General features: G+C 36.9%; 2 protein-coding genes and 1 long non-coding RNA gene across 4 annotated transcripts; 1 reads left to right on the forward strand and 2 right to left on the reverse strand.

Annotated features, from left to right (window-relative positions):
* Window positions 1–627: 627 nt before the first annotated feature.
* On the reverse strand, window positions 628–7,975 carry LOC105051359 (uncharacterized). Of its 2 annotated transcripts, none has more exons than XM_010931748.3 (2): window positions 7,707–7,975; window positions 628–1,831 (listed from the first exon to the last, which is right to left on the reverse strand). In XM_010931748.3, the coding sequence occupies exons 1-2, from the start codon at window positions 7,885–7,887 to the stop codon at window positions 852–854; spliced, it is 1,161 nt and encodes a 386-aa protein (XP_010930050.2). In that variant the 5' UTR covers window positions 7,888–7,975; the 3' UTR covers window positions 628–851. The 2 variants fall into 2 exon arrangements, with proteins under 2 accessions (XP_010930050.2, XP_010930051.2); XM_010931749.3 differs by having other exon boundaries at window positions 628–1,815; window positions 7,707–7,925.
* A 765-nt stretch (window positions 7,976–8,740) lies between these two features.
* LOC105051358 (cytosolic Fe-S cluster assembly factor NBP35) lies at window positions 8,741–16,464 on the forward strand. Its single transcript, XM_010931747.3, has 3 exons — window positions 8,741–8,854; window positions 8,964–9,065; window positions 15,338–16,464. The coding sequence occupies exons 1-3, from the start codon at window positions 8,812–8,814 to the stop codon at window positions 16,237–16,239; spliced, it is 1,047 nt and encodes a 348-aa protein (XP_010930049.2). The 5' UTR covers window positions 8,741–8,811; the 3' UTR covers window positions 16,240–16,464.
* A 6,643-nt stretch (window positions 16,465–23,107) lies between these two features.
* On the reverse strand, window positions 23,108–23,890 carry LOC140851575 (uncharacterized). The gene is made up of 2 exons (XR_012134316.1): window positions 23,635–23,890; window positions 23,108–23,558 (listed from the first exon to the last, which is right to left on the reverse strand). It is a non-coding gene; the product is annotated as an uncharacterized lncRNA (long non-coding RNA).
* Window positions 23,891–25,919: the final 2,029 nt, after the last annotated feature.

The following is a 25,919-nucleotide window of genomic DNA, read 5'->3' on the forward strand; positions in this document are numbered from 1 at the left end:
CATTCATAATCAGACTTTTCTGCTTGTATTTATATTAAATTTATACAAATACTCTGTCTTATATATATATATATATATATATATATATAATTTTCATAGAATAACGTTTTTGAGATGAGTTATACTTTATGGCTACTGCACAGAAAGAATCTTCTTATCAGGCAGAAGGGAATTGGTAAACCGCACGGATTTGTTGCCAAACTCGTCAACAATTGTAGACCCGATAAATTTGCAGGTTTTTTTTTTTTTTTTTAATACCATGGTTACAAGACCAAGAAAAGAAAAGAATACAAGAAACCAACCACCTGACGCATGCAAGGCTTTTTCTTATTCTCCATATTAGATTCCGGACTTTGACACAAGCAGCCAAATTTGGAGTAGTTTCTGTTATAACACACAACAGGAGGTCAAGTCAAATTTTAATTCAGAGTTGCAGTCTCTTACGGCAAGCAATCAAAATTTTGATGGAACGGTATTGAAGGAATAAGTTGAAATCTTAAAACAAAGTCCGCGTATTTAAAAATTTCCTTCCTTGTTCAATCTGAAAATCCAACAGAAATCTAATCACAAGATTTCCATGTCCTCTGCGTTTCTGTTTTCAATTTTCCTGAGAAGAGACAATTGAGATAACGAATTAACATCTACCAATATCATTTTACCAGTATGATAACAATTACAATTAAAAGAACAAAGACATCGGTGCTTAACACATCATAAAATGGAGCTGGTTATAAGACATGATTAGTCAAGGAACCTCCATGAAAGGATTGATCAAATTTTCATGACCAACTACATGGCTGCTTAGCTTCCAGACCCAAATCCATGATGTATCCTCCATTGCAACACCAACATCACCTGAAGAACTCTACATGACCACCAATATCCCTGCACAACAACCTTGCCTCTGCAGCCAATTTCCTACTCCTGCCAATCATCAAACCTGTCAGCTCATGCTTTTGTTTTGGTTCATAGGCTTTGGCATCTGCTTCCCTGCCCATCAACAATGCCTCCCTTGCTGGGACCACACTCCCCCACCAAAAATCACGAAGAACTCCATGCATCAGCTCCCAATAGGCACGGTCACGAAACACCCGAAATAGGCTGCTCCCATTGGGAGTCCAGCAATAGAGATCAACCCAGTCTCTGTCCATGATCTCCATCTGGCCTTGCACTTGGGGCATGTAGTAGTATGGCATGGCTTGCCATGGCAGCCCAAGCTCAGGTTTCCCCTTGTTATAGGGGCATTTTACCTCAAGAATCCCACCATCAGGATGGCATCCAAGGAGGCCATCAGGTGAGGCACCAAGCCACCCATAGCTGGCATCTGCATGGATTGCAAAGCCCAATAAACCCACGTCTCGGCCGGTGATGCTCTTGTACTGCTCAATGGCTGCAGGCTCCTGAAGCACACCCCAGTTCATTGCAGCCTTGGCTGCCGCCTCAAGACTGATGGCCTCTGGTGCAAACACTTTCTCATACCATAGAACAGACCGACGATTGCCCTTCCAGAAGCCCAAGGCAGTGCTGAAGGTACTTGTGGTTAGCTTGTCCTTGCGCAGGGCAAACCACTCTTCTGACCGTTGGGGTGCATCAGTAGAGGTGAGATGGGCTGACACGACCAGGGATGAGGGAGTGGAGAGGATCATTGGGGATAATGGTTGGGATACCTGTGATGATGGTGCGGTGCAGGTTCGAGCAATGTAACCTTCGAAGTTCTTTCTTGCCGGTAGAAATCCAGAATGGGCAAGGCATGCATGTGTCATTGCAGCTAGGGGTGGTCTAATGCTGCTGGTTATTCGTTTTGGTTGGAGGGTCCTAACAAAATCATGCACTGCTTGATGGTTAGATGCAGGAGATGGAATAGTATGGTATATAAAGAGAAGACTGCACAAAAGACAATTAAATGCTCAAAAGAGTGAAAAGAAATTCATTTATTATGGAACTTGAAAAAGAATAAAATCCAGAAGTGCACAATCAGAAAGGAATATCTTTGGAAACTTAAGTGGTCCTCCACTGAATCTCCAAGTAAGAATATAATAATACAATTGAGAAAACATTTTGCCATTTGATTTCTTGACCGACAAAAATTAAGAATATAATCATGTGAGGCAACAAAATTAGATTCTATTCTTTCTTGCAAGAAGGAAACAAGAGGTCTTTGTTTGGGTGAAGCAAGGACCAGCATAGAGAATACTACCAAGGCAAGTATTTGATTCCTAACTTTCAGGTACTGGTAAAACATATCAGAAGAGAACCAAATTATAAATTATCCTGGGCCAAACATTTAGTGACAAAATTGAAAACTAATCTGAAACAATATTCCGTCTGTTTATAGACTAAATGCTTATTTGGGGTCATCCTAAATCTGAGTCTGCATAACTAATAATTTCAGTAAAACTAAGCAGACATATTGACATAATAATGCAATTAGGAAAAGAATTTGGAAAAAGAATTATTTGGACGGAATGCTCTGAGATAGGAAATTGACTAAAGTTTGCAGCATTACTAAGAAATTGATGCCGTACCATTTATGTAATTGTACATATGAGAGAAAAAACTGAACTGATACCTTATATGCAATAACCTAACTCAGATACCTGTTTGACTGGGTTAGACATGAAACGTATGTAGGGGAATTTTCTAGTTACACTGGTTTTATAAGACGGTTAACCAGCACAAACCAAGTAGCAAGTGAAAGTTCTATTCTTGATAGTGTGCATAGAAAACCAGCCTCCCAAAAATAAAATTTTCGGGGATCTTTTGATACCTAGGATATTATTTATAGAACACATTACCACCCCTTAAATCTCCAGATTATTCTATGCTCAAGCATCATGTTTAGAATCTCAAGATTATTCTATGCTCAAGCATCATGCTTAGATACAACATTTCTACCATGACAGTTTAGATAAATTCACAGCATCTGCTCTATTTTGCCCAGATTGATGCAAACTAAGAGATTTCAAATACACCTACAGCCTTTTCCCATCCATTAAGGGCAGCTTTAATAATTTCTATAACCATAAATTATTGCCACCACTACAACTTCAAAATTTAACAAAATTTAACTACTCATATGTGCGCCAACAGGACAGTTGCCACAGCCAGAGGCAACAATAGGGCTTTGGTTTGGAAGTCCCTGCATTTTCTTGGTTTTGCTTAATAATTGATCTTCTTATGACAGCAGGGATAAGTGTCTAGAGGACTTCGGCCATTTCACTTACATTAAAGGTTCTCAAGGCATTATATTCACCTAGAAAGCCTTTCTCTTAATTATGAAAGCTCCTATGAAAAAGTGAGGTAAATTGTTAGTTTGTGAGATCTAAAATTCCTATCATTGGTTCAGCCTGAACTGATAGCCTGTCTTAACTTAAACATATTCTCCCTCTTTTAAAATGATACATATTTCTATCTTAAGTTATTTGGAGCATCTTAGTTTATTTGGAGGGACCAATTATATTTCTGTAATATCTAAACATTGGAAGGGTGCTTGCACATTTTTTTGATTTGATCAAACCACTCCAAACTCCTAGAATTTTCCTCCTTTCTTAGTCCTCATTTGAGCACATTTACATATCTTTATTTGTTACTTTCAGGGTTTTAATGCATCCTGGTGCCCTTTCCTATAATTACTTGGTTGGAGGTTATTAGTGTCTTTTTATTTCCTTCTAGTTCACTGACTTAATGTGAGAGTTATTGGAACTAACTTTGGTGTTCCTTATTAGTTTAGTCATCTGGAGATCTTCAAGTCCCTTTCTGACGCAACTCCATTACGGATTAGAACTGAATTTTTCACTCATTGGGTTGATTAAATCTTAGATCTGGTCTGAAATTTATTTTATGATTCCCAGCAATTATTTTTCAAAATCCAAGAGAGATAAAAAGAGAAGAAAGTGGGAGAGGAAAAGAGATAATGGAGACTACAAGAAACTAGAGAAAGAAGAAGAGCAATGATTGTTAAACAGAAGACAAGAAAATGGGTTTTTTGCACATCGCACACCATATTTTGTCAATGTTACATATGAAACCTGCCCTTATCACTACTTACAAATTGACCTTGGAAGGTCCACATATATTGCAAAAAGAACCTTGGTTAAGCTTCCGTTAACATAACTAGATGAAGCTGTTACTGTAAATGTTAGAGAAGACCATTGTATATTTGATGACCAAACAACCCATAAAAGAAGCTCTTTTGCTTCATGACTCCATCCATGCTCATGCACAAGCACATCCCCCACAATCTCTCCTCATCCGCAAATTCCCTTACCTCTCCCTCTTCGACCACTCTTCTATCGTCATCTCTATCTCCCCAGTCACCACTGCCTCCTTCAGCCTATATGGCCATTGGATGAGCCTCATCCCCCATATTGAGTCCGAGCTCAACCTGACCCTCTCTGCCCTCTACTTGGAGCAAATCATCAAGGCGATGCACTACTCTATTCTTGCTATTAATGGCAAGTGTGCTCCCCATCATGGGAGTTGTCACCTGCAAGCTCGTCAATGGCAACTGGTTCGCTGCCTTCCCCACATCTATACCATCGAGATGGTCAATGCCACCTTCCTTGTCCATCTTGTTTTGCTAAGATAGAGATCACGATCATCTAGGAGGAGTCTTGCCTCCATACTTAGCTCCATCAAGTTGATGTGGCTCTTTGGAAAAACAAGGGAGAATGATGAGTGCTCATTGTCTCAAAGGTTCTAGGGGCTCATCAACACCTCTGCCCCATACAATCTTCTAAATAACTTGAGAAAGCCCTAAAATCTAGCAACATTGTTTCAAATCGTGTAATCTAAAAGCCAGAGACTACCGATTCATAGGTAGAGAAAGGGGAAATTGAGAGGACCCAACACACATGCTCCAAGTAAGAAGAGATTTCAAAGCCTTGAGCTTCTAGGGTTCAAAATCCCAACTTGATGGCCTTGCATCAACATTGCCATTGACCTCAAAATCCCAACTTGATGGCCTTGCATCAACATTGCCATTGGCCCAGGGAGCTAGTGCATAGCCCTTGCAAGAGAGAAAGAAGGCTATCTCTTCAGTCATCAAAAAAAAAAAAGAGAAAGCAAGAAGAAGGTACTGAAAGAGGGAAGAGGAGGAGGCAGTGGGGAAGCTGAGAGGAAGAAGGGGAGGGTTTGGACCTAGTTGAGGTAAACTGGAGGTAAAATGGACATTTTCTACCTCTAAAACCGTGGTTACATGAAGCAACGGAATATTAATGGAAGAGGTTTTTTACAACTTATATTGACAATATCTGGTAATTTGTGAGTATGAATAGTGATAAGGGAAGGCTTTTTATATAATATTAATAAACTATGGTGTCCGATATGCAAAAATCCCTAACTCCACTGAATCATGCAATGTCTCATCTACATCCATACACAAGAATATTTGGACTCCAAGATGTTTAATATATGGCCTCTTTAGGCTCTTACTTTTTTTTGTATACTTGTTGATTAAATATCTATAGGATCTTTGGTTTAGCTTGCTGCATCGCTACCTCACCATTTTCAGTGCAATCATCTGCACTGGACTCTACATCTAGTTCATTGGGATACATATCCTTCTTTTACTGTCTCTATCTTATAATCCCAAATACTTTCCAGCTCTCCTGGGATCTGTTCCAACTTTGGCTATTTTAGGTGCATGCAAATATTTTTTCACCATTCTTACTAATTCACATTTTAAATTCATCCTACACGCTTAGTGTCTTCTTTCTTAACTTGAATCAATCATCCCTTCTATTCAAATTCTTAATCAGCTTCCAACCATTGCCAATCAAGTTTCTAATTTTATTTCTTTTCATACAACATCTTGATTTTAATCCATTGTTCTTTTCGTAGGTGGATTTGCCTATCTATTAAGCATCCTTGCAACTCTTTACATTCCACCATCTCCTTTGATACATTTATACATTCATAATGTCACCTTTTCTCTCATATCTTGTCTGACATAGGGCTTTTCTCTTCTTTTACTTCTCATACCACCTCCTATTCTTGAAGTCATTGCTATCCAGACTGCCATATGTAGCGACAACTAATTGTTCCTCCTTACCTTCATGCCAACTACTACCTTAGAAATGGAGCATAGAAATTGTCTTCTTATGGGACATTTCCCAGATATTTGCATTCGACAAGCATGCTACAATCAACAACTGTATGCTTTAATCTCACTAGCTGTGGCTTGCATAATCTTCTTGCACCTTGGCTGTCCTGGGGCCATCTTCATTGCTGCAGAGTTTTGCCACATGACCTAACTATCTTTTACATGTGATCACTACAACTTCAGATTCTTGCAATCAATTTCCGGCCATGTCACATTGCCATTCCAACTGTCACCTACAGAACTACTCTTGCTGCCATGTTGCTGCTAGCTTATCAGTTCTATTCTTAGTTTATACACTTCATTGCTAGCCTGCACTTTTAGCCACTCATCATCTAATTCTAGATTATCAAGGCTACAGTTCTACAGAGTCATTTAGCCATTCCAACTTCCATCAGGCTTCCTTTTAAGATCAGAACAAATTTGTCATGATTTTCTTCCATCAAAATCCTAATCTTGTGCTGCTGTTATGGTTATTACTCTAGCTGCATGCCGGTTCTTTCAGCACTTTGTGGGCTAGCCCTGTAACTAGTAGCAGACCTTTGTAGCTTTTATTTTCATTTTATACTGTTACTTCTTCTTGCTCTTGAAATCACTTCTAGTCCTGTAAGTCAAAACTTCCTTAGCCTTCAATACTGGTGCTCATGTATCTAGCATGTTAATCACTTCTTTTGCAATCATAAGCATACCCTTGTTAAAATGCTATCAATCTATTCCAAGCATGCAAAATTCAACCCTATAGTCTCGTGTCTTAGTCACTTATTTCTTTTTTCTAACCACAAAGATTCAGGTTTATGCTCATGCAAGATAATGCATTCACTCAATAGCTACTTTGCTAGTTTGATTTTTTACAAGTTGAAAGACATTCTTATTCATGTAAGGCCTGTGGTGTAGTAAATCACCTCAGACCACTAAATTGCTAGTTCTTCCTCCTCATAATATCCCATTCACCAAAAAACAATCCAAAATGATAACCATATAACCTAAATCCCTGCAATGATGTTTCTTTATAATTGCATGAAATTGATGATGCCGGCTAGTTAACCTCATTTGGCAAAGACATCAACAGCCAGTCTATTTACTCTTTCCTGTAATAATTTTCTACTTTTCTGATGAGCAATAACTAGAATACCTCCTAAAAAACCATTGTATCAATGACAACCAAAAAAAAGAAACCAAAGCATCAATTCTTGAAATCTCCTTTCCTCAACTGACCCAAATGAGACTGCACAAACGACTAAATAGAAGTGTAACAGAGATCCAAGCTTCAAATATAACGTGGGCACCGGTCATATCATCAAAAGAGTACTTTTTATCGCCCAAATTTGTGCACAAAAACAGGTCCATAACCAACAAAATTAACTCGAAAAAGAGTATAAACTGCTCAGAAGAGTACAGACCGCTCAAATTTTTGCTCTTAATTTCAAGTAAAAGGCAGAAGCAAAAGAGAAAGAAATTAGAAGAGAAAGAGGAGCAAAGGTCATGTTTTTTTAACTCAACTACGAATTCCCATAAAAAACTTAGGGAAAAAGAAAATAAATTCAATCCAGAAGGTAATGGAGCAAGCCCAAATCAAAAGTTAGAGAAAAGCCGCCGCGTTTAGTACCTGAGGGACGCCACGGAGTGCCCGACCGCTGCATCATAAACCCGGAGGCACCCTTGGCCGCAGCCCAAGCGGGAACAATAGGGGACCCTCGTCGAAGGGGAATACAAACAAACACATGAGCGGGGTTGGATCGAGATACGTACGAATACCTCCCGGGCGGAGGAGCAAACATTAACCTCATCTCATCTCCTGCCTTTCTTCCCCGAGCCAACGGCGGGAGCAGCGCCGCTGTGGAAGGCAGGGTGAGCAAAAATCGAACCAGAACAAATTAAACCGGTGAAACCGTGTCAAACCACGTGTTTGGTTTGATTTAAAATTTTATCCGATATGATTTGACTAAATTTTAATATATAAAAAATAAATTTAAATTGATACAAATTTATCAATAAATAAATTCATTCTCAAATTGTATCGGATTGATTTTAATAAAACGATATCATTTTATTTAAACTATTATTTATCTAAAAATATCAATATATTAAAAAAATAATTTTAAATTTATGATATTTTTTATCAATTTGATTTTATATTAATTAATTTTAAATTTTAAGTAATTTATTTATTTGATTGTTTATTTTTATTATAATATATTGAAGATTTTTATTTTAATTTTTAATGATGATATTTATTTAAAAATTTTATTTTATTAAATAATAATATTTTATATTAATTTAAATTATTTTATTTGAAAAATAAAAATAAATTTTTGTGGATCATCAAAAAAAAATAAATCGATAAATTGAATTAAATTAGACTGTTTAAATCATATCGGTCTAATTTGATTTTAATATTTTATTATTTCAATTTAATTTTTAAAAATATTAAATTATTTAAGATTGATCCGATTTAAATTTGAACGTAAGATCGATCCAAATCGGATCATGCTCAAAAGAATGGTGAGAGTTTCCCACCGACTGAGAAAACAACGCGGGTTCCAATATACGTCAGCCGTCTGATGTAGATCAGATGGCTCCACTTGTCGAATAAGTAGTGGGTATTTCTGGAAATCTACATCTTCATATATAAAATATTTCTTTTCCGTAAGAGATGTATAAAATCTGACCTCCCCGATAGCCCCCGGTGTCGAGAAAGAGAAGAGGGGACGATGGAGAACGGGAACCGTGAAATACCTGAGAACGCCAACGAGCGTAAGATTTTCAATTTTTTAATTGAAAAAAATAATCTTTTTGCTCTTTTTTTTGGTTTTTTTTCTGATTTCTTGGGGTGTTTTTTGATGAATTTTTGGGGGTTTAACAGATTGCCCGGGGCCGCAGTCGGAGTCGGCGGGGAAGGCGGATGCTTGCGCGGGATGCCCTAATCAACAAATATGCGCCACGGCTCCAAAAGGCCCTGACCCTGGTATACTTGTCTTCAACTTTATTATTTTTTTTCCATGTTCTGTTAAAAAAGCCTCAATTTTTATTCTTATTTTTGCTGGTAGAGATAGAACTTGATAGGTTTTCTTGGGGTTGGTGAGATTCTAAGCTTTTCGTAGTTAAAGTTTTTTTGAGTTGTTTTGAATTTTCTTGCTTGTTGTGTATATGATGGCCTTTGGTACAATTCCTTCCTGAAGAGTTCAAATGTTTTGTACACAAAGAAGCGTCTTTCTGTAGAGAGAGAGAGAGATCTAAATCAGTCTTCATCTGTAGTGGCTACGGATTCTTGGGTTCTTGCGCAGATGCTGTTGCCTGTTGTTTGTTGGTTCCTTAACTTGGTTTGGACTAGTTAATTGAAGCTTAGTTGCTAGAATTCCACTCAAGAAAGTGAAAAAGAAAGGAAAAACTAAGTACATAAAAGCTTTGAGGTTGATATTGTTTTGTACAACTATGTGTCAGGTTTGTTTGTTAATTTAGCATTCTTCTTTATAGGAAAGTGAAGATTTGGTAGTGAGAAAATTAATATATATTTAGCTCTCGATTGATCAGTCTTTATCATTGGGATAATACATTTGATGTGCTCAGCAAAATTTTAAGCATGTTATGGAGGAATTCTAAGATCAAATTCTGTGATTTAGTTGTTGAGAAAGATGAGAAATAATGGAATATAATGGCTATGGTCGTTCTTGGATGAGGTCTTCAAGCCCCAGCATCAAAGAGTTTGAATCTAAATTTAGAGTCTTCCCTTCAGGAGGCCCCAACCTGCAATCTGATCACTGTGTCAACAAATTTAAGCAGTCCAGATTTCTTCGATGTCAGTGTATTTCACCAGAAAGGTTGTTTTTATGCATTTCTTTGTCTTTTCTAGGTCAAGGTAGGCTGAGTCGAACTTTGAGACAGTCATCTAGAAACTTCATAACAGTCAAGTAATTTGGTGTTTTGATATTGTTTGAAAATAATTTAGAGTCTTCCCTTCAGGAGGCTCCAACCTGCAATACGATGACTATCTCCTCAAATTTAGGCAGTTCAGAGTTCTTCTATGTCAGTGTATGTCACTATAAAGGCTGTTTTTAGGCATTTTTTTTTTCTTTTTTCTGTCAAGGCAGGTTGTCTCGAACTATGAAACAGTTATCTAGAAACTTTGTAATAGTCGAGTAGTTTGGTGTTTTGATATCGTTTGAACATAGTGAGAATTATTTTTAATAAATCTTGAGGTTCCTTGTTTCCTGTCCATGCTGATTTCACCACCTGATGCTTTATCAGACATTGATTTCTATCAAAAAAGCCTAAGGGAAAGTTGTATTGATTTGTTGCAGAATTTCTGAGCAGAATTTCTTAGAATTATTCTTAATAAATCTTGAGCTTCCTTGTTTTTTATCCATGCTGATTTCACCACCTGATGCTTTATCAGGTGCAAATCAAAACCAAAAGGTTGATATTCTTAGTCATTTTTTGGTTTGATTTGCACCTGTTTGGACCTTTTGGTTTGGACCAAAAGGTTTGAACCTTTTGGTTTGATTTGCACCTGTTTTTATTACTACATTCTTTGTTTTGTTTTGCAAGCCATTTCTCCCTTTATAGGACTATATCTAATTATATATGGAACATTATTATGGCAGGCGAGTAAGTTTGTCTTACTTCTTCCCTTTAATTCTTTTGGAACTACATTTCCTTAGTCATCTCCTGGCTTGTGGTGTCATATCTTTCTTATGCAGACCCCAAGGGATGTCATATGTGGATTATGTATTGGCATTCTTATGCATCGTATGGTTCCAAACAGGCATGCCTACCATACCGTGTATCGGTATAGTACCAACCCAGTATCATAACAAACCAGTTGCCGACTGGTATAGGTCCCGGTTTCAGGTCGATGAACCTTGAGCCCAAGTAAAATGACAGTTCGTATAATTGAAATAAATTTGGTTTGCTTGGCCAACAAAAAATAAATTTTGCTTTGGAACCAGATAAGCTATATACTTGATTCATATCAATATCAAGTATGGTGAAAATTGAATATGTGTTTTTGCTTTCGACAAACATTAACAAGAAAATTAATGTTATACCATATCAAGTACTTCGTTATATAGAGATTTCAAAGTAATCTTAGAAAGAAAGAAAAAGATAATATAAAAGAAATGTATGGGATATGTTAGGGTTCCCAACTCTATTTGTGAGATACGAGTCAAGGGAGAATCATGTTATGATTAGTGTTTTTGAGACACAGCTAGCCAAGGTGACGTATTTGACCCATCACCTGCCAGCAATGGTGAGTCAAGTCGAGTCTAAATTTGCTTTTACGTAAAATCCATCCAAACTTTTTAACCTGAAGATTTAACTGTTCAAACTGTTCAAGTCAACAGCTCATTTGATCCAGCCAAATCAATTGATTTTTTTTCTTTTTAAAGAAACATTATCTCTCAAATCTTGATCTCATGATCTCTAATCTTCATCATCTTCTTCCTAATCATGGAAGTGACCATCAGCAATAACTAGATCAACAATTCTCCTCATCCTCGTCTTTGATCTTTTCTGGAACTTGACAAGGTGATGTGATCAGAAGGGGTCAATGCAGTGTGGCAATAAGGGTGTTTGGGCAGAGATGAAGGGGGTTAATGGTGGTGCTAGAGAAGAGTTGGGCCAGAGGGGGCTGAGGCTGTGGGACCAAGAAGGGCTGAGGACTGGAAGGGCTTTAATCTGTGAAATCCCAGGTGCCAATGGAGGGAAATTGAGGCTGTGATGGTTGGGAATTGAGGTGGTGACTGGGGAATCAAGATGGTAGAATGGGAGGATGTGGAGAAGGGAGGCGTGGAGGGCTTGGGTTGGGAAATAGAGAAAGGAGGAGCGGAGTTCATGTATGAGAGAGAGAGAGAGAGAAAAAAAAGAGGCAGATCGAGGATGGAAGTTAATATGTGAAAGCTGGGTTATCTGGTAGTACTGCAATCTAACTGCAGTTGAACTGCGGATCTTGACCCAAACCTCAAAATGGTTCAATCTAGCTCATTGATTCTGATAATGACTTTTTTTTTTAAAAAAATTTCATGTGAACAGAACTGTATTATCTGATATATTGAACAGATGAAGGTTAAATCTAAATCTGATCCAATTAATTTTTCCAACAAAATATGAATCATGTCTATGTGAGATCATCATACATAAAGAGTCCAACTTGGCTTAGTGGATGAGTAGAATTAGGTGCCATCTAGGAAATTGAACAGATGAAAGTTAATTCTAAATCTGATCCAATTAATTTTTCAACGAAATACGAAGCCTGTCTATGCGAGATCATCACACATAAAGATTCCAACTTGGATTAGTGGATAGGTAGAATTAGGTGCTGTCTAGGATAGGATAACGACTTGATAATACAATTGCTACATGGGTATCTTCTCTTTATTTAGAATTGAGCCAACAGAGAAAGAGCTGGTATGAGATGAGGATCAGATTACTCTGTTTGGGATTAAGAGAGTTTGTTATTTTGATCATTAGGTTGGATCAATTCATCTTGGATCTGCCATAGTAATGTTATCAAACTTGGATAATCATAATATGTTCAGGGTGGGGTGCCATACATTATATAGATCATAGATATAGCTATTGAAGGGTGATTTCTCTTTTCTATTATATCCTTGGGCTACTTCAGGTATGGGGAAATTTTTGGTCACAGGTTTTCATACAAATGAGATATCGTGACTAGCATATACTTGTAGAACTAACATCAAATGCATGATGCAGATGCATTTGTTTAATAAATATTCCTGCCTTCTAATTGATACATCATCACGGGGAGATAATAACCTCTAACAGGCTGAGACACATTGATACATGACCCTGGAAGCTCAGCATTCTTGTAACATGCCAACAAGGTCCCCAATGATTACCTGTTGCATATATGAATATGTCTAGCATTGCCCTTCATTTTTTCATTTGGTACTCGTTATGGAGAGATAATTACCAATAGCAGGTTGATGCATAATTACATATTGATAAATGACCCTATCGGATACAGATGCTTGTTTCATGCCATTAAGGTGACCTTGTATTAAATATGTTATGTAATATATGAAGGTAATACTTGAAGCAGGTTTAACAGAATCCTATGGGTTAAAAATCAAAAAATATTCCATGAATCATTTCTCTCCAATATTATTATTTATATTAGCAAGATTAAGATCAACCTGATGTTATGAATTTCCAATTTCTGAAAAAGAAAAAACAACCAAATATTTCATATTATTGTTAAGATTAAACACAGCCCACCAGTGACCTTTAAACTTCAGAAAAGAGATTTTCTGAAGTTAGAAGCTTGAGGTGGAAATGTTCAAATGCTTCCCTGGGTCCAAAGGTGTGCTTTCTGTCTCCCCTGCAAGAATTAGCAAACCAAACTTGTATGGTAGCTCCATCATGAAATAGTGATCTGGTTAACTTGGGAGGTGTAGAAAAAGAACAATACTGGTGTTGCTCTTTCCTCGTGTCTTGCACTGGTGCAAACCAACTTCAACAAAGCTGAGATATTATAACCTTGCAGCTGTCCATATATCTGCATAAAGACACATCCCCTTCTTCGGGATAAATTATTATTAGGTGATAACCCTTGAATCTGGTAAAAAGTTTTATGAACAAATCTAGAATATTATTGTTGTTTATTATTTACCTTAAGACATATAAATACTTCAATGGGTGCTCTAACTAGGTGTGTCATGTTGGGGGATTCTTTTGGTGTCGTAGTTATTCATCCTGGCTTAATTCTGTGGTTGATTTTTCCCCCTTATTTATGATCCTACATAATTAAAATCTTGTTTTTTAAAATTTGAATATTTCGCATTACTTCTTTTCATGTTCAGTCAATGACTTCACAATATATTTCACCTGTTTGTTGTTATTCTAATGGTCTCAACTTATATACACGAGTTAAGCTATGCCTGGCCTTGGATAGGGGTCTAGTGGAAGTATAGATCAAGGTTGAACCTTCCTAATGGTAAATCAACCTTATCAGGAACTGTGGAGACCTATTGGGTTAGGTTTTAAGTTGAAAGTCTTGTAGAAACATTTGGAAATATGGAACTGTTCTATATTCAATATGTATATCATTGATGGAACTGTCTTATATTCAATATATATATCATCGAAGATAAGGCAGCCTGCAAGTGATTCATGGCACGATAGAAATAGGCAAGGATTGTTGAAGGTTGCTCTGGACAATTGTATCTAGTTGCAGTAACAGAGAAACCGGTTTCCAAACTTATGTGGAAGAGGGCCAATAACCTGGAGGTTCTCGTTTTGATAGCAACAACATGCAACTTGGGACCAAAAAGCTGAAAACAAATTTGTGGAATAGGGATTCTTATTTTTGTTTTTTAGTCAATCCATCTCCATTTAGGATATCCTGCATGATATTTTGTTTGATTTTTGGCCAAGCCTATATTGCATCAAAATATGCTTTGAAGGATCTTGTTGAGGCACTCCTAACCTGGTTGGTGTGATGGACACTTCTGTAATTTAAGTTGGTAATTATTTGATCATACATGTGAACTCCATTGACGAGGCTTTCATGTGGTTATCATGCTTGAAGTTGCCTATTGGCCTTTGGCAGCACACATATAATGCTCAGTGTGTATCTTGATTTCAGAAGAGGCATTATTATTGTTTATTTGTTATTATTGTTGTTATTTAAGTATTGTTATTTACTATTATCATTTTAATTACTACTGTCATTATTATTACTTTGCATGGGTAGGGTGGGCCTGTGGGGTTTTTCAGAAAGACCCTTATCGTTGACAATTTGCGACTACAGAAGATTATTGTCCACTGAATTGAGCAATACCTTTAAAGGACAGTATTACATTCTGTATTGCCTACTGTCAGAAAAAACTGTCTTTGACAGTCTACAACTATAGAAGATTATTGTCTACTGAATTGAGCCATACCTTTAAACCAACACATTCTTGGCATTAAATTGTCTTCACTTGTTTAGGAAGGCATTGTTTTCACATTCATATATCCTGAAGTTCTTTAAATCTGCTTTTAAGCTTTCTGCTAGTCGATGCATGCTTAAAACTATTCATAATGCAAACATATGATGCACACAGGCATGTAAAATTGTTCACATAGAGTATGTTGTATTATTTACTATGTATGCTTCATTTTAGAATTTAAAATATTAATGTTCTTAAGTGATATCATCATCTATCTTTTTGGTAATTGTAACATATGGTGCTGTGACTAAGTTTTTGATGGGACATCTAATTTTTCTGTCAGACTTGGTCGCTATAGTGGAGAGAATGGCTACTGTTAAACACAAGATACTGGTTCTGTCTGGGAAGGGTGGGGTTGGAAAAAGCACATTCTCAGCCCAGCTTTCTTTCGCATTGGCTGACATGGACTACCAGGTTGGCCTCCTTGACATAGATATTTGCGGACCCAGCATCCCCAAGATGTTGGGCCTTGAAGGGCAGGACATCCACCAAAGCAACCTCGGCTGGTCCCCGATATACCTCGAATCAAACCTCGGGGTCATGTCCATTGGGTTCATGCTTCCCCACCCTGACGAGGCTGTCATATGGAGGGGTCCTCGCAAGAATGGACTCATCAAGCAGTTCCTTAAGGATGTGCATTGGGGAGAGCTGGATTATCTCGTCGTCGATGCTCCTCCTGGGACATCAGATGAGCACATTTCAATCGCACAGTTTCTGCAAGCCACTGGAATAGATGGTGCAATAATTGTAACCACTCCACAACAAGTGTCTTTGATCGATGTGCGTAAAGAGATTAGCTTTTGTAGGAAGGCTGGCATCCAGGTTTTGGGTGTTGTGGAGAACATGAGTGGTTTGAGGCAGTCGATCTCAGATCTCAAGTTTGCAAAATTAAGCGATACTGGAGATGAGATTGATGTAACAGAGTGGGCACTGAATTATATCAAAACAAATGCTCCTGAGCTGCTTTCCATGGTTGCATGTAGTGAGGTTTTTGATAGTAGTGGAGGTGGGGCTGCAAAGATGTGCATGGATATGGAAGTCCCATTTCTTGGTAAAGTGCCAATGGATCCACAGCTCTGCAAGGCAACTGAGGAAGGGCGGTCATGTTTTGCTGACCAGAAATGCAGTACAAGTGCACCTGCTCTGAGAAGGATCATTGAGAAACTGGTTGCAGCTCACCAATAGTTGTGAGATTTTAATGCAAATTTGCTGTTCTGCAGCTTTAATAGCTGTTTATTCACAGTTTTGTGTTTTCTGGGATTTTCTTTTCATCTGTTCATCTTATAAAAAATAAGTACTGCAATCCACTTTATGTTACACGAAGGCTTTGTACTTTTGTAGCTGTTATGCTTTGATCTTGTATAAAATGGAGGAAATGTTAATCAGGATTATGAATCTTTGTTCTCATCATCTTTTGTCATTTCTCTTTTGTTTTTCTTATGGGAGTAATGAATTATTATGACTCTAATTTCATCATTGATTAGACACCACAAAATTAAGTCCTTATGTTCTGTGAATTGTCTCCCAGATCGTGTCATACTTGCATTTTGGTGAATGGCATGCATGGTGAGTATTATATAATCTTGATAGCTACATGGAGGATTAATCTCAAGTTTTGTGAGATCGGTTCGGATAAAATCATGTGAGATACCCCCATATTAGTGAATTGCTATACTGATCGGTGGCGTCAACAAGGGGCTTTGTACACCGATTAGCGTGTTAGCGATGACTTGAAGGTTCTTGGTTCTGTCAAAAGAATTAGAGGGAGATGTGAGACAGTACTGCATCTGGTATAGAGTATCTGAGCTGCACCCAAAGTGACAAGCTGAGAAGTGGCTATTTAACAAGGTGGGCAACATAGGTTGCTTTTTCTTTCTTTTTTTTTTTTTTTTGGCAAATTAAATTTATTAAACCAATCTACAATAAAAACATCCATCGGATTAGGGATGGCAATCTGGTTAGGTCGGATTAGGTTTGGTTAGTTACGGATCAGATTAGATATAGATTGGGTTAAAATTTATCAATTCAAATCCGATATATTTATTAAATGAATTAAAAATTTAAATCTAAATCCGATTTATGTATTAAATAGATAATTCAATTGGAACTATATAACTGATTTATTAAGTGATTCAAGTCAAGTTAAATAGGTTAAGTTGGTTAAAAAGTTTGGATTAAACAAATCAGATTAAATAGATTTTAAACAGATTCAACAGATTTTAAATACGTTAAAGGGATCGAATGATAATAAAGTAAAAATATCTGACAAATTAAAATAGATGGTTCATGAATCAGATTGACAAGTCAGATCATAAATTACCATCCTTGTATGGGAATGAGCAAATAAAATATTAAAAAATTTAGTAGAAGTATCTTATAAAATCACTCACAAAGAATTGGTTGCATTTTTTTTTTTTTTTTTGGTAGAACAAGAATTGGCTGCATTTTCATTAGCATTCCACTAACAACAAACAACCTCGCAGAAAATATTCATAAAACAAGGTCGGCTCCTAAGAAAACCATGTCCCAAGGGTTGCTTTTTTGGTTTGTCGTTTGACCATCAAAGCATATATTTTTCCTCCGTGGAAGGCAAAGGATAAGAAATCACAGTAACAGTAATCTAGAATATGAGCAGTCATCAGTCCATCCACAATCATCAAAAACGGACAGTGAATTGGAATTTTCACTCAAAAATGTCACTCAGCTGGTCTAGAGCTTTATCATTGCTCCAAGCATTCGTTTAAGGTGTCAAGCTTAAAAGGAACAACACGGAAGCTCCAACTTGGTGGGATGTTTTCCTGAGTAAGATTTCTGAGTTGGTGCAGAGATTCAATGGAAATTGTTCTAATAAATGGAGTTCATCACGTTGTTAGTAGTCAGTATCCATCCATCAAAATAGCTCTGAGGACAGCTCTCGGACATAAAGACAGGTATGTCTCATACGTTCATAATTCTTTTTCACCATTTTTGCCGATCTGAGGCTGTGTCTTCTTTTTATTTCTTTCCTTCATATTTTACTCACATCTTTGAGAATTATCTCCATTTTGGTAAACTCTTACCATAAAAATATTCGATCATATGACAGAAAGCATTCGAGGAATTAAAGTGCACCAATAGCTGGTTTTTTTTTTTTCCTTTTTTTGGTAAAAGGCACCAATGGCTGGTTGCATGCATTGGACTGTCTCAAGTTCTAAAATTGGACATTCTTTAACTTTTTCTGCTTCTAGCTACATGCAACTAGAGCTTCAAAGCAGATAGAAACCTCTGGCTAGTGAATTGCAGTAAAATTAGGGCAGGTAAGACATAGATTGCCCTTTAAAGGTAACTTAAGCATAATTGTAGTTCTTGTATTTCCAATTTACGCAACAGCAGTTCCTTAACATTTTCAATCACTCACGAACAAATGCACACCAAGAAATGTTGCATTTATACCACCTATGGATTTGTGTCATGAAAACTTTCCTCCACTAGAGTTATTTGGCAGTAATTAATCAGTTTTACTTGAGCCAAGTTCTGCACTCTAGATGAAACGGATCCAGCTACAGCTCCAAATCAAGGAACCATTTAACATGGCTTGTCAACCCAAAAAAGCTTAATGAAGGGCTCTTAATCATCATGTCAAATGAATGGTGGTTTGATAATGGATGATTACTTGAAAATCCTGAGTTTGACCACTTAGCAGAGCTGCATACAAGGATCCTCAACCACTCATAAATGACCAATTGGTGGTGTTGCAGTGGTACTCTGTTGTTTGGATTGTTCCTGCTTTATAAAACCTGCTCATTGTTTCTGCATGTTCTTTCACATGTTTCACTGAAAACACTGAAACTTGTGTCATCATCCACTTCATTCAACAAGTTAAATCTAATTTGATTACCACAAACCTCCCTCCTAACCTAGAGAATGCACCACATACATGTCCCCCCCCACACACACAGGAGGACGAAGAGAGAGAGAGAGAGAGAGAGAGAGAGAGATTAGATTCTGGAAAAATTAAATAAATACAATACATGGTGAAGATCAAAGAGCAGATAACTAGAACAAACTAAGCAAAGAGTAGATTCTAGAACAAACAAAGTGTGCGAGAAACTAAGGTAGCTGTGTGGAGGAAGGAGCACAGACAACACAAGCTATGAGGAGCATGGCAGAAGAGGCAGCATCCTCCTCCTCACCGAAGCAGCTCCTTTTGAACTTGCAAGCCTTCCCTTTGTTGCATTGCAGTCTCATCACCTCTGGCTTTTGGTCTTTCACTTCATGCTTCTTCTTCATGGACTCCTGCCTCCTAAGTCTAGAATCCTCTACCTTGTACACCATCTTCTCTCACACTTGCTCTCTGTTTTCTCCCTCACTTCCCCACAGCAAATTCTATAATGCAAAGTTAGTTACCAGTGCATGGGAAGCAAGCACATATCATGCCCTCTATATAGGGCCTGAGTAGTTAGTATATTCTCCACTGAATAATAGAACTACCCTTTGGTTCCAATGGTATTGCAAATCCACCATCAGAACTATTCAAAGAAAATATCTTACTAGGGATGAATTGCAAACCCACCATCAGAACTATTGAAAGAAAATATCTTACTAGGGATAAAAGGGTATTCATTCTGACCACCTAATTGAAATTTTTGGTTTTTCATGCAAGCTCTGACACTAGCCAGCTTGTTAGGCTCTAAGTTTTATGGATAAGGTTGTTAGCTGCGTTGTGGAGAACTAAGTTCAGTAAGTCATATAACCTCTATCTTGTTTTTTATATCATTTTTTGTAGCTTTATAGCTTTCTTAATCAATCAGTCTTACAAGACACAAGCCTTGCTAATTGTCCAAATTAAATCAGAATACCAGGCCTAATCAGAAAACCTTTCCTCCTTAAAATTTATTTATTACTCTTTAAAAATACCAAACAAACTTTAAAGACTTACAGTCAATACAGTATCAGTGAGCACATGTAGCCCTAACTTGGTACTTCCATATTCGAACTATAGATGTAACGATGCCATACAAATTCTTATGTCATAAATTCAAGTAAACACCAAAAATATGATGAGAGCACATGATTGGGATGCTATTATGGCTGACACTGCAGCAGGGTCATGTGGCCTTGTGAAGAGAGTAGCAAGAAGGCAGAAAACTACTTGTTCTATTGTTGAATTTAAACTTCTTGCCTCTTTTTTTTTTCCATAAAAATAGAACTGTTTTGGTATTCAAAGCCTGCACTTCTAAATCCTGGTCATTTATTTGATCTAAGTGTCATGTTCCAATGGCTGCTGGTGGTGGTGGGGACAAGTGTCAGCACCATCCTTGTCCTTGAGCAGGTACACCTCCATGTGCCATGCCATGTGAGCATGTGTTCTTCTGGGGCCTCACCTCATCTCCTTCACATTCTGAAGTTCAATGAATCTATTTTATAAGCTTAACCCAGTAACTAACAACATATAGATTACAGATTTATACATATAGTTTACAAGTAAAATTGATAAAGCAAACATTAAGTCGTGCTTTGTTCCTCGAGATCCTCGCTGTTATTTTCAAGCATAGGATCTAATAGTTCTTGCAGTAGTGGGGTTATGAAGATGATTATTTGAGTCAACTAGGTTTGTCGTCAGGGTCAAAGACCACCACCCGGCATACAATTATCATATTTTGATTTTTCATAGGATGGTGAACATGGGTTTTCCCTTTCATTTTGATGTTAGTATATTGGTAGAATTAAAATTATACTTGTTATTCACATAATTCATAGGTATTTTAATACAATATCATAAATTACTAGGATAATATTTATAGACGGTGTGAAATATCATCTATAATGCGCTCATAATCTCGTCTGTTTTAGTTTACACAAAGATTAAAAAAAATAAAAGACAAGAAAAATGATACCATCAAGAGTTTGCCAATGCCTCGAGTTTATCTTCTCATCAGCATAAGAAGCCAAATGCTTGTGTAGCTTTTGATAGGGACATGGAATGGGGTGACTGAAATGATATCATGATTATCCTAAGGCCAAGGTCCATAGCATAGCAAATGGGGTGCCATGCGCCAAGAGAACAAGACATAGGGGTGGGTAACAGTGACCCAACTTCATCTGTCAGATTCTACAATCAATAATGTCACATGGAATTCAAACAATAAGGGAGAAAGATCTTTCTCTAGTCTTAGCCACAGAATATGAATTATTGGCTCAGATATGAAAACTTTGAGAGCTTCACTAGGTCATTAGTCTATTCTGCTGCAAGGCTTGATAGACTAGGAGAAACAATCTGGGAAACCTGTCTCTTTACAGCAAACTTGTACCTAACTAGCACTAATAGCCCCTAGATTTAGTTGCCTTGCTGTCTAAACGTTTATAAAATCAGAAGTTCCAAAAATGCAAGATAGATTATTCAGTGGTTGTGGGATATATAATCCGAGCTTCGGTGAGTGCTAAGATAGCAGACTGGCATTCCTTGTTTGATGTGTAATTCTTACTAGTGATGTCTTGATTAATTGGTGAACATAGGGATGGCGGCGGCCACCGATTGGCTGGTTTTTGATGGAGTGGCCACGCTGTTATTTAATAAGACTACTTGTTTAAAGCCAAGCAAGGAATGATGGTGCTGCCTGTAAATTTATGCTTATTCATTAAGGTTGCAATCATTGTTAAGAGGAATTTGAAGGATAAGAAGCTACTTTTGGTCTTAGCATGACCCATAGGTGGTTCCAGAATCCTATGAGGTGGGGCTAGTCCATCACATGAGCTGCTGCTCATGTGGTGATGTTGAGAGGTCAAAGATCCTGTAGAGGAAGGTAAGATGATTGATCCCAATGCATGCACTGAAAATATCAGCATAAATGAAGGTAAATTCTTTGGCGAGATGAGTAAGAATCGTTCTTAGGTAATATATATTTAAAAGCTGATTGTACTTTATGTAGCATTCATTGAAAATGTAACTGTACTTCACAATGAAAAGAAAAGATCAGGTAGATAGATGAGACTTTAGTCTCTGGAAAGATGACAAATTATAGTAACTTGGCCAATTTCTGATAATAAACTGCTGAATTAACAGAGGTTTTTCGATAAGGCAACTCTTGGGTGATTCTCGGAGCTTAGCTTAAACCTTGTGAACAACCAGAAGGGACAGAATTTGATGGAACGTTTGCGGATTTCGAGGGCTATTTTTTTGATGCTTTACCGCCATTTGTTATGCAGCATTCCTTCTTTATCTAACCATTAGCAGTTTCATCTTTCTTTTTGCCTTTCATCCAACGTCTGAGTTTTAGTTTCTAAACAGCTTCCAAGTCTATCACATTCTAGAGATCTCACTCAACTTACAAAAAGAAAGAAAATAAGATGTTGAATATTACTTTACAACATCAAATGCAATATATGTTTATTAAATTTATTCAGTTACACTTAAACAACCAGTAGGTCAATGACCAGAAAACTTGTTCCAGTTTGAAACTTGCAATATATTCCCATACATGCACATGTCTGTTATATGAAACAAGTGTGGATGTTTGGTATGGTTGAAACAAAAATGGACAAACAGAATAAGACAGGAGCTATGTGTATCATAAATCTCGGTATTGATTCATTAAACATTGATCGATTGAAACACAATTTCTGATCTGCTTACAAATAATCTGAAAATAACATGTCAATTTTAGAGTTTGAAAAATGACATCCATGCAGGGAAAGCAAAAAAAAGAAGTCCATAAAAAAATAAAGCGTAATACCAAGAATGATGCATGACAACTACCATTACAGAGATGGATGTTCTTACCAAAAATAGAAAGATAAGTATGCAAGAGTAGTTTTGCGAGAAAAGACCACATGAGATTCTATAGTACTCTATAAGGCTGTCAGATGAGAAGACAGCTCAAAACATGTGTAGAGTTGTTTTCTCACCTGAAAGCCTTCATGTGGTTTTTCGTGAATCTAGAGCTTGATTTGTAGTTCAATTTCACATACAGTATGGCATCTAAGCACATAAAAAAAAATTATTAAAAAAAACCCACTCAAGAACCACCTGCTCTTTGTCCCGCTCAATTTTTCAGTCATGGCACACTCTACAAGCTCTCCAAAAGGTTTTTGTATGGAAACAAGTGTTAAGTACATATCGTAACATTTGTTACCAAACATATCGTGCGCAATGCTTAATGGTGGAAAAACTTTATTATGCCTTTTCCATTAAGCAAATTATTAAATTGATACAAAGCAAAGCAATATTTTGCAAACTGAAGTTTGGCTCAAGTACCCATGCTGGACATTGGACTATTCAACACATACTGTAGACCAGCGCATGTGGTGACAAAAGTCACGTAGTTAACTACATCAATAATAGGAATACCATGCTGTTCTTATAATGTAGGTGGTATCCATATGTAGCCATGTGTCTGCACATACCCTACTCTGGCAAGCAGCTCATCTGCCTCTGCTGGACCACGGCTGCCTGGTTGATAAGAAAGAGGCTTCAGTTCCCCAGCATCAATACTGTGTAGCAGAGGAGTGAAAATCTCCCATGCTGCCTGAAGATCATAATGGTACATAAAATAGTCAGGACCAGCTCTTGTTTGGATAAATCTATATTTAGCACTCATGTACCTTTAATTCATCTCTGCGCACAAAGTGCTGCTGATCTCCCCGTACTCTGTGAAAAGGATGTCAGATGACTTAGAAGCTAAATTGATATCATTGCCATGATACTAAAATAAATGGCTACTTGGCCTAGAACACAATGATATAGAAGTGGAGAATGTCGGTATGATATGGAATATTGTTTATATGGACATAAATGGAAATATAAGGCAAAGAAAAGACAGGAAAACAAAAGAACACAGTTAGTTGATAAATTTTCCAAACATAAAAGGAAAAAACAGTCAAAGCCAATTACATTATAGAACTCAATAAAATGAAAAAAGAAAGAAAACGAAAAAGAAAACTATTTTTCAACAAATGTATTTTAAAAGGTAACCTTCTGCATTCATAGATCAAGGATTTCATCCATTCTGGTGCTTTCCTGGTTGGTGCAAACTGTAAACAGGCAAAGCCAGTATGGGGGGCAGATGTGCCTATATCAGCCTTGAACCACCAGTATCAGCCCCAAAATAGGTGGATCTGGTGGATCAGGTCAAAACCGATCCATTACCAAGGTTCAACCAGACGTAAACTAAGCAGAATGACATAAATATCTCTCCCAAGATTTTTATGTTTTTTAAGCTAATTTTGATCAGTTTTCAAGGTGGGCACGAGCAAATGGTGAGGCTAACAGCCATCCAATGCAAGTTCTATGGAAATGAAGTAAAGATCATGGACTATAGGGTTAGAGAATCATTCTAACTTGGTAAAATATCTCTCTCCACACCTTTTCTTATTTCCAAAAAATAATCCAAGAATTATTTAGCTTTTGATTGATCTTAAGATTTTGTTGTTGGTGGACCTGGTAGTCTTTGGTCACCAGATTCAAACCTTAGAGACTGAATTTGGGATCAAAAACATTCAGTTGTTAACTTTGATAGACATGTTCTAAACGTATCTTTAATTCCAATACATGAAAAATGAATACTTTAATACACATCAACAACCATGACTAGAGCATCCAAATAAATACTGTTGTCATAGTTCTTCTGAAAACTTATCATTAAGACATTAAAACATAAGAAAACACCAAGGAACAATTTTAGAGACCACAGTAGGTTGTACCAGGTGTGGAAGGCGTTCTGGCTGTGTCAAAGCATATTGACCTGATATCCTTTTGCCGATATGGCATGCATGATGTGTACCATATCCAACTATCCACTCTTAATTGTTACAAGCTCAATACTCAATATTTCTAATCCTAGTCCAGATATTCTTTTTTTGTGTGTATACTTTATTAATTGACAACAAGAGTATAAGTGATGCAATTAGCTTACGAAGGGTTTAACTTTTATTTTGAAGCTATAACTAACTGTGACAAATAATTCTTTGGCATATACATGTGTTTGTTCTTGCTATAATTAATTGTCTGGTCTAGTCATAAAGCTTCAAACTTTTTTTGCTTGAGAGATAAATGCAACTTTTCTTTCCTTGTTGGGTTCCAAAGAAGAGGCATCTACAAACCATTTTTATTATTAAACTTTAACTAACTCCCTTACTACCAGATTTCCTGGATTTACTCAAGAAGAGAAAAAACTCCATAAGAAAGTCCACTCAAATTACTTCAATTTTTTCATAACACGTTACTTAAAACCTCATCGAATGCTCATAGATTCATTTTCTATATTAGCTGAAAAAATGCAGTCAGACTAAAATAAAAAATAAATGTATCAATGGATAAGATCCGGATAAACATATCAACTTCTAGAAAATATCAATAAGAATCTACAATATGGAAAAGAATGAATCAATCTGAAATAAGGGAGAACAAAGTTGTTCAACTTCCAAACTATGATATTAAGCTTCTAATCCTTTTGAGCATTACACTTCATTTTTGTTTTACAATATTACAATTACAATTTTTCAGTTCTTACTATTTATTTGACTAAAACATAGATAATGAAATATCTCTATCAACATTCACCTATCATATTTTATAGAACTAAATAGAACTGATCAACAACTAATGGCAAGATGAGAATTTATTAATTTCACTGGTTCAGAATTAGGTTAAGCAAAGAAAGGCAAAAGGCAGTGTGTACAGCTTCTGTTATGCACATTTCCTCTGGGTCTACTGATATACGGACGAAAGGAAAAGCCTATGCAGAAGGCCAAAATGGTAGCAGTCTTTGCTAGACCCTTTTTTCTAATTTATTCTGGGTTAACCTCAACAGATCTCGCACTCTTAACTCTTAAGTCTACTGCTAGTCTTGTACCACTAGTTCTATTACTTTCAACAAATGTACAATTTC

The sequence above is a fragment of the Elaeis guineensis genome, chromosome 9 (genome assembly GCF_000442705.2).
Source record: "Elaeis guineensis isolate ETL-2024a chromosome 9, EG11, whole genome shotgun sequence".
NCBI lineage: Eukaryota > Viridiplantae > Streptophyta > Magnoliopsida > Arecales > Arecaceae > Elaeis > Elaeis guineensis.